Below are 16,935 nucleotides of genomic sequence, written 5' to 3' on the forward strand. Positions count from 1 at the left end.
AAGGAGTTTCTTATATGTCTTTCCCTCCCTCCTACTCTTTTATGTGTTTTCACTTTCGGCGGAACAATTCCCAATGACATATCTTCAACTTCGACCATTGTTTCTTGTGCTTTACCCAGCCTGCTGTTGATTCGCTTTATTGAATTTTCTGGTTCAATGTTGTAATCTTTCTCTCTGCTATTTCTGGGTCGTATTCTTGTACTCTCTGTCTCTGTCGAAATTTGACTTGTACCTGTGTTACTTCTCTGACCTCGGTGAACACTGTAATACAGTGACTATTTCAAAGACATTTACAGGTAAGCCATCCACTTCATTTCATTTGAGTATGTTTTTAATCTTGTTCCAGGCTTTGAACTTATTTCCTTATTTTCTTCATTCTTTATTGTTTCTTTATTTAATTATATTGGTGAACACTTTACACAAAGTGACGGGTTTTTTATTATTATTATTTAGATTTCCATCTCTATACCAAAACATTTAACATAACCAACTTATAAACACATGAAGGCATATTTTGGATCACATTTTTCAAGGTTGTGTTCTGTTAGCAATTATTTTCTTTGGATCTATAGCAAGGTGACCTGTCCTGCTGCAGAACATGGCAAATCAACACCGTTCATATCACAAGACAGAGAACAAAGAGAAAAGGAAGTCGGTGGATCCTTCAATTTCTTTACCATCAATGACATTTGTGCTTCACTTATACACCTTCCCAGGACAGCACCCCAGGAACCACACCTTTAACTCATGGGCCTTTGGATGATATTAAAGATCTAACTCACTGTCCACCGGTCTTCCTGACCTGGCCATGTTCACCCGTCCACCTGGACACATTCTCTGAGTCTCATCATACTTGGTGCTGGTCTAAGTCACTTGCTTTGCTTTATGCGAAGGGTATCTTGCGTATGGTTGGTCCTCTTCGGACTCAGAGACATGGAAGATCAAGCCTGCTCCCTAGGCAGCCTTTCGAAAAGAAGTTGGCTCATTGGCATCTTCAGCCAACTCCTTCGTTCTCCAGGAGAAGCCAATATTTGATATTTAGACTCTCATCCTGTTAAGTCTCTGATGAGTCCGGGAGGGATCGTGCTGACCAGCTGCGAGCTTCATCAAGAGCCTGACTCTTTACTTCCCACGGACACTTAAGTAACCCACCGTGTAGCCCCTGGCGGAGTCAGCATGGTGAGCCTGTGTCCCACATCACCCAGTTTGCAGACTCTCCTTTGTGCGTACATGCTTGTTCCTGTTTTGGCCATCTTGAACTCAACTGAGTTGTCAGCAGCAGCTACAACTGCTGTGGCTATGGCTGCCACCAGCCCAAGCTGCCGTCCTTGTGCTCACAGGCCCAGGGCCTCCCTCTTTGCTCTGAGCTAGCTGCAGGGTTCCTAATTCCCCGTTCATAGCACTTAATGTCAGTTGCAACAGAAGCCTGTCCCTGGGGAAGCACACAGAAAGATCTGGATGCATACTTTTATCAGTTACATTGCAGAGGGTATGACATCTAGACTGACCACATATATTATTCCTACAGTGTAAGTATGATATGTATAAAAGTTATATATGTAAATATGATATTTTGCCTTCATATTAAAGGAGAATATGTTTTATGTTTAAAATATTACACACACACACACACACATACACATGCACACACACGTTTGTATGTAGCTACTTGGCAGCGTTCAGGCTTCAATCTCAGCCTTGCCTGGCTTCAGAGTCTGGGTGAGGTGGAGGTTTGGGGTGACTGTGTGCATCTGTGGACATCACACTTCCAGCTCCCTGCCTGGGATTCTCCCAGCTATGGGGCTCTGGAGGCCCAGACTCTTCAGCAGCACAGAGGAATCCTGCCTGGACTTAGCAACCTTGCAGCGTTGGCTTACAATTTCTTTCCAGGCATCCACTCTCCTCAGATTTCCAGGGCCAGTCTCCCTCAAGTGCCCTGAGAGTGATTTCTAGTGGGGGTCCAGACAATAGTAGCCGCTGACTGATCTCTGCCCTCTGCCATTCCTGGAAGTCAGCCTTTCTGACCCAAAGGGTTTCATTACGGACTACTCTAGGCTTCTAAAAGGAGGCCTGCTTAAGGGAGACAAGTATGTATGATAAATGAAACATTCGGTGGATGGAAATCGTTCATTTTTTTTCAAACTTTTACCATCAAGTGTTATATTGCAGTTATTGTATCCATTTCTTTGGGGGAATGATATAAAGAACGGTCATCACTCTTTCTCAGAGTCACTTGCCCATGGCAGTGAACATCAGTGTTTATGATGAAGTGCCAGTGAGTCTGACGTTCCCCAGGTAGGTCACCTGAGACTGCTGAGTCCCATGATTGAAAGAACAGTAATCTCCAAAAGAACATTAACTGTAGTTTAAATTTATGCCGCTCCCTCCATGTGAAGATTAGGCTTTGATTTGATCAAAAACAAAACACCAAGGCTATTTTTGCCACCCTGAGAGACTGCTCTGGTCACTGGCTGGATGAATTCTGTCTGCTGTGATCCCAGCTTAATGGCAATGGCGTTCAGGGCAGGCAACTCAAAAGCAATTCTGGATAAAGGAAAGTATGTGACAGCCTAATTTTTTTTCATCACTAAAATTATTTCATACTTGTCAGGCAGCCAGCTGCAGGGAAGTCACTCACACTCAAAGAGGCACACACACCTAACAACGGAGGCACCTCACTCTCTACCAGGACAGTAAATTATATGAATGATGCACGCTGAGCAAAGCCGGCAGGGACAATTCCTGACCCCAGCAGAAATTTCAGATTGCCTTGTCGGGTTTAATGTCCTTGATATTATGGAAATGGATCTTATTTGACTTTAGTGTTGAGTATTTATTTACATAATCTGCTCTCATCACCCCTGCCCTATGCAAACCACCACATAGCTTGTTTATTTTTAATTGACTGGGTGCTAGCAACTTCTAGAAAACTTAACCGTTCCTCAGCTCATAAGCTTCGCATTCAGAACACGCTCGTGCTAAGAGACAAACTGCTACCCAATTAAAGGTGTTTTTATTTGTCTTTTATCTTTTAGATTTGCTAAAAAAGAATAGATGCTTAGCCAACTTGTTCACTTATACCACTTATGCATGTGAGCGCGCAGAAGCTAAATGCGCAAGTATAATGAGCTTAAATTACCCAACTCAACAGTTCTTCGCTATTAGGAGACAAAAGAATGCAAATGTGTGTCTCTCTTCTGCTGAGCCACATGCTCAGGTTTCGCTGGTTTGTGTAGGGCAGAAGGGAGCTAGCCACTTAGGGCTACTGCTTCTCCTGTCAGTGTGGAAATTAGTCCTGGTTTATAGACAAGGCTTCCTAGACTGTACGGAAGTCACTTAGGGATAATGACATGTCTTCCATCCGCAGTGCTCCAGTGTGAAGTATTTGAAAAAGAGAAATTATTTTGTTCATTTTCTTCTTAGAATAGTGCATTAAGTACTAGCTTAAATTATCAGGATAAGAACTGGAGACCTGCACACTTACCGCTAGAAGCGACTTTTGTGAGGGAACGGGCTGTGCATCTCCTGCTGTGAGCTTTTAGTGCATCCTAAACATGGATTCCTGACCCTACTCTTGCATCCAAGAGACCCCAGGCAGAGTGACTGCACAATTTCAGTAAGCCTGGTAGATATGAACATCAAAATTCATCAAGTCCTAACCTGGGTGTGTCAAGTTCAGATTTGCTAAGTCATCATGCTGACAGGCTCGTTAACCTTGACTTTCACTGTGTGGTCTGAATGATCATCTCTCCTCCCATTCATGTGCGGAAAGCTAATTCCCAGGGTGCCAGGGTGGTGTTGGGAGGGTCTTTGGGAGGTGATTATGTCATGAGGATGGAGCTTTGAGGAGTAAGATTAGTGCCCTTAATAAAAAGCTCCAGGGAAAGCGCTTATCCTTTCTGCCCCATGAGGACATAGCAAGAAAACAAGAGACACAAATTTTTAAGAGACTAAAACACTACTTAAAAGAGGCTTTGTATGTGACCTTAATCTGTCTTAGACTGTCACTAGGCACACTGTTGAGTAACAATATTTATACTTTCAGTGTTTATGAGAGCCCTGTGACAATGAGTTGTTTCATCTCTACAAATTTGTGTATTTACTAGAAGTTTTGTTTTTAATTTTACCTGTCATTTTTAAGTTTACTGCATGTGGTCAAACAGGATACAAGGAGTGAGTTCAATCCTTTTTTTATTCAGAAATGTTTGCTTTGTGTCCCTGGATGTGGGCTATTTTGAAAGCCTTCCATGTGTTGTTGTATTCTGTGTGCTCTTTGGTGTTTGAATTTGGATAGAATATTCTGTAGATATCAGCTACATCCCTTTGATCTGTGATGTCAATCAGTTCTAAAGCTTCTTTGTTTATTGTTTGATTAGACAGCCTTCCTACTCGAGAAAGTGGAATATTATTGGATTGATATTAATCTGTGACTTTTGATTTTTTTTAAGGAAGTTGCATCACTTGGGTTTGGTGCATATATATTTAGAGTAGTAATATCTTCTGTATTAAGGTATTAACTGTACCTTAATTGGAATGAAGTATCCTACTTTGTCTCCTCGATTTAGTTTTAATTTGAAGTCTATTTTGCCAGATATTAGAAGATCAACATCTGCTTGCTTCCTGGTTCCATTTGATTTAAGTATTTTGTTTATTCTTTTACTCTAAGGCAATGCCTATCATTAAAACTAAGATGTGTTTCTTCAAGGCAGTAGATGGATTTTGCTTCCTGATCCGTTCAGCCCTTCTATGTCTTTGGAGAATTGAGCCCATTGATATTTAAAGTTTTTAAAGATTTTTGTATGCATTAATTGGGGTCATCTTGTTGGTGACTTTTGGTGTTATTCGTTATTTTGTTATCATAGTCATTTTTGTTTAATAATTATGGTTTTTTATTTTCTTTCACAGTCTCTCTGATATGCTCATTCCTCTCTTCATCCTGAAATAATATGTCCTGAATTTTCTTTAGGTTTGGTTTGTTGGGTACTTTTTTAGGTTGTTTATGCCATGGAAATATTTTCTTTCACCTTCAATCATGGCAGATAGTTTTGCTGCATATATTATTTTAGGTTGACTGTCATCGTCTTTTAGAACTTAGAATATATCACTCCAGGACCTTCTTGCTTTCCAAAGCTTCCACTGAGAAACAGAACTTATTATGATGGATTTTCCTTTATATGACTAGGTTGCCTTTTTTTCTCTTGCAGGATTCAATGCACTTTGCTATATCTTAGTGTTTTAACTATGATATTTTGTGGGACTTTTCAGGTTTTGTCTATTTAGTGTTCCCTGTGCTTCTTATATTTATATGGGTGTGTTTTCTTAATTCTCTTTTCTCATTGAAGATCTGGTATATGCCATTGACTTGAGATTCCCCCCAACCCCATCTATGCCTATAAATCAAAGAGTTAGTTTTTTCAAGATAGTCCAGATTTTTGTATGTAAAAATTATTGTGTTCTTTTCTAATTTGGTCTAGAAACTCCATTTTATCATTGAGATCTGATATTCTGCTTGATATATTCCACTCATGTTCTTTTCTCTTACCCCATCTCCATTTCTTTCTTCGTTAGCTGACCCACAGAAGCACTCTCTATCAGGAACCCCCACAGTCAGCACACTTGCTTAGCATCCAGAGAGGGCAAGAGCAACCCAAGATGAGGCACTCACCCAAACAAAGATAGAACCAGGTATTAATACCAAAAAATACGTCAAACATCATAGTTCTAGATGCCTAGCTTCCATGTTGACAGGGGATTCTGTCCCACCTAGTACTGCAGCCTTTCAGTGCCAAAGAAACACACAGAGACTTACATTAATTATAAACTGGCTGGCCTATTAGCTCAGGCTTATTATTAATTAACTTTTATATCTTATATTAACCTATAATTCTTGTCTGTATTAGCCACATGGCTTGGTACCTTTTATTAGTGGGACATTCTTATCTTGTGTCCTCTGCATCTGTGTGGCAACTGCATACTGAGCCTTTCCTCTTCCCAGAATTTTTTTATTTTGGTCACCCTACATATACTTCCTGCCTGGCTACTAGCCAATCAACATTTTATTAAACCAATACAAGTAAAAAAAATCTTTACAGGGTACAAGACCATTGTCCCACAGTCCTCCCAGAGCAAAAATAAATCATGAGCAGTTAAGCCAATAATATCTCCATCAGAAATCAGTAACCCTGACACAGTAGGCCCTGAAAAACACAAGGACTTCCAATATATCAATTATTAATATAGTCAAGGGTTTTTAAGGAGGATATGAATAAGTCTCCTAATGAACTTAATGGACACACAAAGAGTTGAATGGACTAATGAAAACAATTCAAGATATGAATAAAATCACTAATAAAAAATCCAAACAGAAATAAAACTAGAAATTAACAATTGAAAGTATAAAATATAAAACCCCAGAAGAATCAAAAGTAGAGTACAAGACAGGGAAGAGCGAGTCTTGGGTGTTGAATATAAGATAGAAGAAGTATAAAAGGTCAGTCAATGAAAAAGTTAAATATATAAAACACCCAGGCACAAATCTGGGATACTATGACAAGACCAAACCTTCAAATGACAGAGATCTAGGAAAGAGGTAAGACTCAGGTCAAAGGCACAGAAAATATTTTCAACAAAATCATAGGAAAAAATTTTACCAATCTAAAGAAAGAGGTGTTTATTAAGGTATGAGAAGCATGAGAATGCCAAATACCAGAAATGAAACAAGACAAAAAATGAAATTCCACATAATGCATCATTATCCAAACACTCAATGTCCAGAAGAGAGAAAGGATATTAAAACCTACAAGGGAAAAAGACCAAATTGTGTCTAAAGGCAGATCCATTAGAATAACAATTGACTTCTAAATGGAACTCTGAAAGCCAGAAGGGCCAATCCAGATGTTCTACTAACTCCAAAAGACTATAGATGACAGTCTAGACTACTATACCCAACAAAGCTATCAATCACAATTGACAAAGAAGGAAAAAATTCCATTATAAAAACCAAATTTGAGCAATTTCTATTTGTCAACGAATCTCTATAAAAAGGAAAACTTCAGTCTGAAGAGATTAACTACACCCAAGAAGACACAAGGAACAAATTATTAAAGATCAGTTCATCAAAATGGGGGAAAAATCACACCATAACAAAAATTAACAGAAATCAATAAACATTGCTTGTTGATAGCTCTCAATATTAATGGTCTGAATTATCCAAGAAGAAGCATATGCTAACATATTGGGTAAGAAAGCTAGATCCATCTTTCTGCTGCATCTAAGAAACTCACTTTAAAATCAAGGATAGGTATCTCTCAATGTAAAAGGATGGGGGAAAGCAGATACATTAAAGCAAACAGATATAGCCATTTTAATATTATAAAAAGTACTTTAAACAAAAAGTAATGGGAAGAAGTAGGACACTACATACACATCAATGGAAAAATACATCAAGAGGATATTGTAATTCTAAAAATTCATAAACACAAGGGCACCCAAGTTCATAAAAGAAACACTATTACATCTAAAATCATAAATTGAATATCATGCAGTGATCGTGGTGATTGGTGGCTTTTAATACTTAATTCTCCCCAATACACAAATTATCTAGACAAAAACTAAATAATGAAATTATGAAATCCAATTGCACCTAGAAAACATCTACAAAATATTTCACCCACAACACAAAAGAACACAGTTTCTTCTCAGCACCTCATAGAATGTTCTTAAAAATTAACAACATATTTGGACACAAGACAAGTCTCAAAAGATATAAAAAATTGAAATAACACCTTATATTCTGTCTGATCACTATGGGTTAAAACTGGAAATCAGTAACAGAAACAACAGAAAACTTAAAAACTAATAGAAATTGAAAACTCGCTTCTGAATGAATAGTGGCTTTAGAAAGAAATCAAGAAGGAAACTTAAAAATTTAGAATTGAATGGAAATGAAAATGCAATATATCCAAACTTATGGGATACAATGAAAGCAGTTCTAAGGGAAAAGTTCATCGCACTAAGTGTCTGCATAAATATTTGGAAATATCTCATATTAGTAACTTAGCGCACATGACCGATCTAGACTCGTTAGAAGAAATACTGCTCAAAAGGAGTAGACAGCAAGAAATGATCAAACTCAAGATTGAAATCCATGAAATAAAAACAAATAACAGACAAGAACCAATGAAAAAAATGTGTTGATTCTTTGAGAAAATCAACAAGACTAACAAACCCAAACTGACAAAAATATGGAGAGAGAAGATCCAAATTAATAAAGTAAGAGATGAGAAGGGTAACATTACAACAGAAATGGAGGAAAATCCAAGATTCATAAAGATTCCACCAAACTGGAAAACTTAAAAGCAATGGGTGAATTTCTTTATATATATGACCTATGGAAATTAAATCAATATCAAATAAATAATTTAAACAGGCATATAAACCCCAATGAAATAGAATAACAAGTTAAAGGTCTCCCAATGAAAAAAACTTCCAGGGCCAGATGAATTTAGCACCAAATTTAACCTGCCCTTCAAAAATGGATTAATGCCAATACTCCTCAAATATCCTGCAAATTGAAAATGAAGGTACACTGTCTGATTCTTTTATGAGGACACTCTATCTCTGATACCAAAACAACACAGAGACCAAACAGACAACAACAAGTTTATAGCCCGATATGCCAATAGAACATAGTTGTAAAAATTCTGAATAAAATACTGGCAAACTGAATCTGAGAACATAGCAAAAAGATTATCCACCACAGTTAAGTTGTTCTCATTCCAAACATGCAGTGATAATCGTTCAAAACACATAAACTAATATGCATAATTCACCATATAAGCAGACTGCATGACAAAAATCATATGATCATCTCATTAGATGTAGGAAAAGGCCTTTGACAAAATCCAACACCTCTTCATGATAAAAGTCTTGGAGAAACTCAGAATACACAGGACATATTTCTATGTATTAAAGGTAATATACAGCAAGCCCACACCAATATCAACCTAAATAAAAGGAGTAAAAAAAGCATTAACACTAAAGTCAAGAACAAGACAAGGTTGTCCACTTTTTCCATACCTGTTCAATGTAGTATTTAAAAAGCCTTAGATAAAGCAATAAGAAGGAAATAAAGGGTATTTAACTAGGAAATAAAGTAGTCAAAGCATCTTTATTTTAAGATGATATGATTTTATACATAAAACAACCTAAAAACTCCACAGGAAACTTCTATAGCTAACAAAAGATTTTAGAAAAGTATCATGGTTGCAAAACTAACACACACACACAAAAATCAGTAGCCTTTTATCTACAAATGATCAAGAAAGAAGTCAAGGAAGCAGTACATTTCACAGCAATCAGAAAATACAAAATGTCTTGTGGTAACTCTAACCAAGCAAGTAGAAGACGTATGGGAAAAAAGAACCCTCAGGACAAAGAAGGAAGAAATGGAAGATGACACCAGAAGATAGAAAAAAATCGCCCCGTCATAGATCAATAGGATTAATATTGTGCAAGGGACCATCGTACCAAAATCAATCTATAGATTCAATGCAATCTCCATCAATATCTTAACACACTTCTTCATAGAAATTGAAAAAGTATTATTACCAATGAATAGCATGATACCTCAGACAATCCGGAATAATAAAAGAATTTCTGGAATTTTCAGCATCTCAGATTTCAAGTTGTATTACAGAGCTGCAGTATTGAAAATATGGTACTGGCATAAAACATACATGCTGATTAACGAAATCAAATGAAGACACAGATATAAGTTCACAAACCTATGGACACCTGACTTTTGACAAAGAAATTAGAAATACACGTTGGAGAAAAAGACATGTTTAGCCAATGGTGCTGGTCAAACTGGACGTCTATATGTAGAAGACTACAAATAAATCCATATTATGACCATGCTCAAAACTCAACTCCAAATAGATCAATGGACCTCAACATAAGACCAGAAATGCTGAATCTGATGAAAGAGAAATTGGGCAATAGGCTTGAAGTCGTTGACATAGGAGAGGAATTTTCTGAATAGCACAGACATTAAGACCAACAGATAGTAAAAGGAACTCTATGGAGCTGGAAATCTGTATGATAAAAGATCCCATCCTTCAGACAATGTGACAGCCTACAGAACTGGAAAAGTTTTTTTTTTACAAATTACACATCTGATAGTATGTGAAAGAAAAAAGCACACATAAAAAGCATCAAGAAAACAAGCAACAACTTAAAATGGTATACATCATTAAACAGCAAGTTCTCCAACAGTCAAGTAGATATGTCTGTGAAACGCTTAGAGAAATGTTCATCACCCTTAGCCATCAGGGAAATACAAAATAAAACTAGTTTCAGATTTCATGTCATACCTATCGGGATGGCCAAGATCAATAAAACATACGGCATTCTCGTGAGAACGTGAAGGAAGAAGAGCACTCTCCCATTGCTGGTGGGGATGGAGACATGTGCAGCCTTTACACGAACCAGTGCGGAGGTTCCTCAGGAAAGCGGATATAGATCTACCTCGAGAGTGGTTCCTCAGGAAGTGGCTACAACTCTACCTCAAGATTAGCTCCACCACTCTTGTCCATATACCCAAAGGACCCTCCATCCTACTCCAGAGATCTGTGCTCATTCAACTCCATTGTTGCCATATTCAAATAGAAACTGGAAACAGCCTAGACTTCTCTCGTTGCTTCATGGGTCATGAAAATGTAGTACATTTACACAGTGGAATATTATTCAGCTCTTAGGAAAAAATGAATTACAATATTTTCAGGTGAATGGATGGAGCTAGACTAAATCATCCTGAGTGAGGTAACCCAGATACACACACACACACACACACACACACGCCGTGCGCACACACACACACACATGCACGTGTGGTACATACACATAACAAAACATTGTCTGGAGAAATTCAGTCCTGAAATTTCCAGGTAGTGAAGTAATACAGACCCCAAAAGACAAACTACACATGTTGTCTCATATATAGACCCTAGTTTTCATTCGTTAGATGACTATGTTTAAATTGGCGTCATATAGAAGCCAGGAAAATAGAAAGGGCCCGTGGAACCAGAATATCAAGTGATGGCTGATAGGAAGTGGGAGGCATGAAGGGGAATCATGGATGAGAAAGGGTTAGGGGTGGTAGAAGATGTAAGTCAGCTGAGAGATTGGAGGGTGGGGAGGGATAATTAGTATTAAAAGGGTTGAAATAGCATGTAGAAGCTTCCTGCTGTAGAAGCTTCCTAAGATAAATACATATGCATATATTTAATATTTAAATGAATTTACCCCATGACGTGGGGATAGTGCCTCCCAGACACTATAGGAGATCAAACAAATAGCCCAGGGCAGGTATGGGTTATCTCTCTTTGAGCTGTTGTCCAGTGGGAGCCAACTGACCACCTGTATATACCTGGCTATTATCTTTGCTCACGGCTAACCACTAACACTTGATGCAAGATCTACTTCTGAAGACACCACATACCTGAGTTATAGGACACGGGGAAAGCAAGCTGGTAAAGTCTAGGGAGCATTATCCTTCTGGCTACCGTTCACAGTGCTGAAGCGCTGTGTGCATTACTGTTGGAGAAAAGTACTCCCCTGTCTTTACCAGATGTGACCTCCATACGTTACAGTAACTACTGATCTGACAGGAAGTGTCCCCTGGTGAAATAAAGTCAAGGGTAACCAAATGCATTTCTGATTAGATTTATGTTTTTTTCCCATAAGAATTCATGCCTAGGACTATTAACCGGGCCAAGAACCCATGGCCAGTTAGGTCATAGGTCCTATAGGGAGAACGTGGTGCTATTATTCTGCTAACTGTCCTGTAAGTACTAATCTTAATTCCCATAGATTAGTGCACCATCCCCTCCTCATCAAAGTATCTTCTTTCTGCAGAAACCCACATTGCCCAGTGTGGTCAGGTTAAAAAGACTCTGGCAGGTTTGGCCCTAAACGAGACATCTCCTTCATACCTCCTCCACCCAAGGCTCATGCATGACTCACCATGAAAGCAGAGTGGAAAACTGTCTTTGTTAAATCAGAGGCAGTGGGTTGACTGTTGTGACATGAATGTGCCATTGCAAACACGAACTCATGGTGACTGGTACTGCCAGCAAAATCCATGCCAGCCAGAAGCCCAGCAAGGCTGGGAAAGGTGCCAAGTCCCACCCCTAGCTGAGGAATGGCTGGCAACTGGGGAAAGCGAGTCTGTTTTCTTTGGGATGTGGACTCTGAGAGGTTACCTATACTGTAGGCTTCCTCCTCTCAAATTGTAGACCCTGAAATGCCAGGGAATGAAGTCGGTAATCTCATAGGCTGTGCCTTGGGCACACCATAGCCACATCTGGGAACTCTGAACTTCTCAGCACCCTAAGAAAACCCCTTCCCCGTTCTCTTCCTGAGCATGAGGCTCTGGTGTGCTTTCCTCAGAACCCAGGACCCTGCTCAGCAGAAACAACCACGTCTCCCCCCACAGCACACTGATTTCTCATCTTCCTCCCACTGCTGAACAAGATGGTTTTAATGTTGAGTGTCCTTCTCTGTCTTTTCCCTCCTGTTTTCTGTTTCCTTCCTTACACAGGTCAACAGATCTTGAGATCGCCTACATTTAAGTAGGTCACGTCTTTGCTTAAAACCGGTAGAAAAGTCCCCAAGGCTCTACTGTTTTGCCCCGCCCTCTTCCTTATATTCCTAGCTTCTTTCCGGCATCTCTGGATTGCTCCTGCTTCCGGACCTGTTGCCTGCAGCTTCCCTAATCTCAAGGGACACAGAACCACTCGTGAACATCCCTTAGATACCCTGAAAGAAAGCCTCGGGTCAATCTCATTCTGTCACGTGCCTCTTCCTTCTCCTCAGCCGCCTTCACAGCACTTCCTGCCCTTTCTGTGCCTGCAGGCCTTTCCTTGCTTTCCTCAGAGCATGAATTTCTTGAGGGAGGTACATGGGTTTGCTTTCTATCCTATCTGCCCCAATTCTCTTTTGTTGCTGATATGGCAAACTCTCACCAACCTCACAGATTAAAGTAACACCTGTGCAGCCCAAGTGTTCTCTAACCAAAATCCCAGGAGACTTGGTAGATTTTCCTGTCCTCTCTGTCTCACAAGGCCTGAATCATGGTGCAGGGAAGGGCTGCGTTTTTCTCTGAACATTCAGAGGAGGCCTCAGGTTTTTGAGTGGGGCAGCATTCAGTTCCACGCGCCTGAGGGTAAAGGTCCCTGTCTCCTTTTCAACTGCCCCAGGCTCATTCCCTCCCTCTTGGTGCTGTGGTCACTTCCGCCAGCTTCAGAGCCAATTAGTCAGCGGAGTCCTTTCTGCATTTGCAAATCTACTCCCGGGTCCTGTCTTTGATGGGACCAATGCTCGGCCACAGTGATAATCTGAGATCATCATTGCCCTCATTTTATCTGCAGAGCAGCTTTGGTGGTGGAAATGACAAGTTGGTGGCCTGGCATTTGGGCAGAGCTGCTGTATCCCTAAGCAGCCAGTCACCCTGGACAGTGCGGCCAGTACACAGGGAAGATTTGGAGTAGGAATAATTCACTGTTGTGCTTACAGCTGAATGTCACCATGTGAGTCAGGCAGCTCGCTAAATCTCAGCCATCTCAAGCCACCTCAATGTGGGTCCTCTCATCAGCCCATCCCACAGATGAAGGAACTACGGCACAGAATAGGTGACCTGTGAAGGTCACGGATCTGCTGGGATGGCAGGCACTTGTCTCAGAGATGAGACTATTCTTTGGTCCATGGGAAGAGAATACATAATACGTAAGAACTGGCTTAATGGGTGGCATAATTGGAGCATCCGGTCTTTTTGTGACAGCAAGGGTCTGATCCACATGGCCCTGGAGATTGATTCCCAACATCTTCCCCCAGTCATCAGCATCTTCATGTTTCCCTCAGTGGAAACCACTCCGCGCTTACCCACTTTCCTTCCCTTTCCCTACAGATGCTTACCCTAACTCTGAAGTCGTCTACGTTTGGACCAATGGTTCCACCAAGTCTGTGGTTGTGGCAGAAGACGGCTCCAGACTCAACCAGTACCACCTCATGGGGCAGACAGTAGGCACTGAGAACATCAGCACCAGCACAGGTAAGAGATGCGTAATTTATTGTCTAGGGCTAAAGGGCATCCAACCTTCCACGGCTCCGTGTCCTACTCAGTAGGAGTACAGACCCCATATAAGTACTCTGGCTCCTGGAGGACCTCTTGTGCTTGGCGAAGCGGCACCAGCTGCAGTGACCTGGGAACGGAGAGGCCACTGATCTGTGCTGCGTGTGGCATCTGTGGTGGACCTGTGGGTCCTGTCTGGAGGCCCAGTGATCTGATTGTATAATGTCCCTCCCCACTCCTGAGAAACAAGGCGGTCTCTGACAAGAGGGGGATGCCTCCTGCTGCCTGTTCCCCTGATTCCTTCTCTGAACATCTCAGAGGTTTCCCTGTGGTTGAATCTGGGAAACCAAACTAGCAAAAGACGAGCGGCTAAGGTGGTACCAACAAGGCAGCAGGTGCCGTCAATCGTACACAAAGCAACTGTCTCTGTAGGGCAGTCCAGCTTGGACAGAGGAATACCACGCACATAGCCTGCATGACCTTGAAGTTCTATGGCCACACCTTTCCTGGCTGAGGGCAGGCATGGCTTAAACTATCACCAGTGATGGTATTGGCAAACAGGGGTTGCAGCCTGTTTACTCGTGTAACAGAAGAGGAAAGTCTTAAGGGATGGGCCGAGCCATGCCTGTGAAACGTGGCTGAGCTTCAGAGAAGCCTTTGGCTTGCTTCCTGTTTGTTCGAAGTCAAGCAACTGGCAGGATACACACAAGACACCAAGGGCAAGCTCTTTTTAATATTTCATGCACCTGCCAGGCCACTGTCCTAGCGATCAGCAGTCCAATTCCAGTGCACTGGGCATCCCCGAGTGATAAAGAGAGCCTGAGTGGAGTGTTCCATGCCACGGGTAAAGAAAGCAGAATTTCACATCTGGTTTTATGGAAAGGAAAGGTATATGGCAGAATTTGGGGTGCAGACACAGGACGCTGCCTTTGGGAATAGCTTCATATAGTTCCTCAGCATTTTATAAGAGAGGCTGTGTTTCAGCCTGCATTCTGACATCAATTTAAAAACATTGCCCAGTTTTGTTACTCGTCTAAAGTAAACAAGCAAGAAGAATCGAGAGGATAGCAATTTCGCATCCTACTGTATTTTGAATGGCATTTCTTGTCTTCTGGTGCTATAGAGAAACAAAATTTGACCGTTTCGAAGGCACTAGACCTTGTAATTAGACGTTTATCTATCTTTATCGCTATCCCTATTTCTCGCTTCCATTTAGAAGCCTGCTTGACCTCTCAGCCGCTCTCAGCTATGTGAGGTTATTGGAAAAGCACCCATCCCCAGCATGTGTAAGCATTGCTAAGAATGCTGGCTTCTTTTCTGTAAGAAGGCATTTTCCCCCTCTCTCTGATCTAGGACATCATAAGCACATGTGTTGGGGCATCTGTAGCACCCTTGTTAAGCTATGGGTTTGGGTTTCAGAAGTCTCCAACATGCCAATGCTCTGTCTACGCAGTCAGAAGTCTGCTACCCCCTCGTAGGCAAGCCCACAGCAAGCCCAGGAACCTCTCCAGGACAATGCTTCCATGATCATAGGAATCCGGCAGTCTGGTACCCAAGCCCCAACGCCTGCTTTGTATTACCCACTGATGAACAATCCAGATGGTCTAACGACCTACACTTGACACACAGCATCCTTCCCATCTTTAAGGAGACACACAGCATCCTTCCCATTGCTAGGGAGACATACCCTTGTCCAGACAGCCTCTCTTCCCATAGACCCATGGCACGCCCACCTCAGCTCCTTACCAGTTAACCATCAGGACGGCATCGTTCTCTGCAAAAAATGGAAGATCCCCACTTGCTTCCCACACAGCCAGGCAAATCCACAGCAGGCAATGGGACATTGCCCAGGAAGTCTGGTTTCGAAAAACAGAGGATGCTGGTCTCTTTGTTGTGTGGCAGAAAGAATGTACTTCTTCTGTGACCTTGTCTGGTTGTTCCTCCGTCTCTACCTGGGCTGAGAAAGCATTAGGCCTTGGCAGAGAGTAGCTGTCCTGCCTCCCTTGGAACTCTCCAGCAGGGCTCTGGATGCCTGGATTCTATCTGCAAGGCTAAATCCTCAGGTCCTGATTGCTATGAAGCAGTGAGGGGGGCAGGGGACATGACACAGATTGATGGGGGATTAGTGAAACACACAAATCTGATTTTCTCTGAAAAAGCAGGCACCAGCAAGGTCCCTTTAGGGTTCACAAGATTTGCTTATGAAATGACCTTTAAGAAAGCCAGGCAGCCAGTCCCACAAAAACCCAAAGCTAAACAATCACAGCATATATGCAGAAGACCTAGCACAGACCCTTGCTGGCTCCATGGTTGCTGCTTTAGTCTCTGTGAGCCCCTGTGAGCCCCACTTAGTTGATTCAGCCAGCCTTGATATGAGGGTTTGTGCCTACTTGTATTGCATCTTGCTATGCCACGTTCCACTGATATCCCTGGGTGGCCTGGTCTTTTCTGAAGGAAAATGGAGAAGCAGTGGATCTGGGGGGAGATGGGAGGTGTGTGTGTAGGAAGAGTGGGAGGGATGGAAGGAGGGGAGGTGGTGGTTGGGATGTATTGTATGAGAGAATGGATGGATAGATGATAGATAGATAGATAGATAGATAGATAGATAGATAGATAGATAGATAGATAGAACAAATAAAAGCCAGGCATGTTGCATGGTGCCCAATCCCAAATGATACATCTCCAAAGCAACCCCCTCCCTCAGGGGAAATCATGGAAGAGGAAGCAGAAAGATTGTAAGACCCGCAAGTCCAGGACACTTACTCTGATGTGCAAGTGTGTTCTATAGATGATGGGGAAGTTGC

The 16,935-nt window shown here is 41.5% G+C and overlaps 1 protein-coding gene across 6 annotated transcripts in view; it reads left to right on the forward strand.

Moving 5' to 3' along the window:
* Gabra5 (gamma-aminobutyric acid type A receptor subunit alpha5) overlaps positions 1-16,935 on the forward strand; it is an 85,171-nt gene that overhangs the window by 49,582 nt on the left and 18,654 nt on the right. For all 6 annotated transcript variants that reach the window (XM_075953125.1, XM_075953126.1, XM_075953127.1 and 3 more), the window contains one exon: positions 13,967-14,110. In XM_075953125.1, the coding sequence (XP_075809240.1) occupies positions 13,967-14,110 (144 nt within the window). The remainder of the gene's footprint in view (positions 1-13,966; positions 14,111-16,935) is intronic.

Source organism: Microtus pennsylvanicus, chromosome 18 (assembly GCF_037038515.1).
Source record: "Microtus pennsylvanicus isolate mMicPen1 chromosome 18, mMicPen1.hap1, whole genome shotgun sequence".
In the NCBI taxonomy this organism is placed as follows: Eukaryota; Metazoa; Chordata; class Mammalia; order Rodentia; family Cricetidae; genus Microtus; species Microtus pennsylvanicus.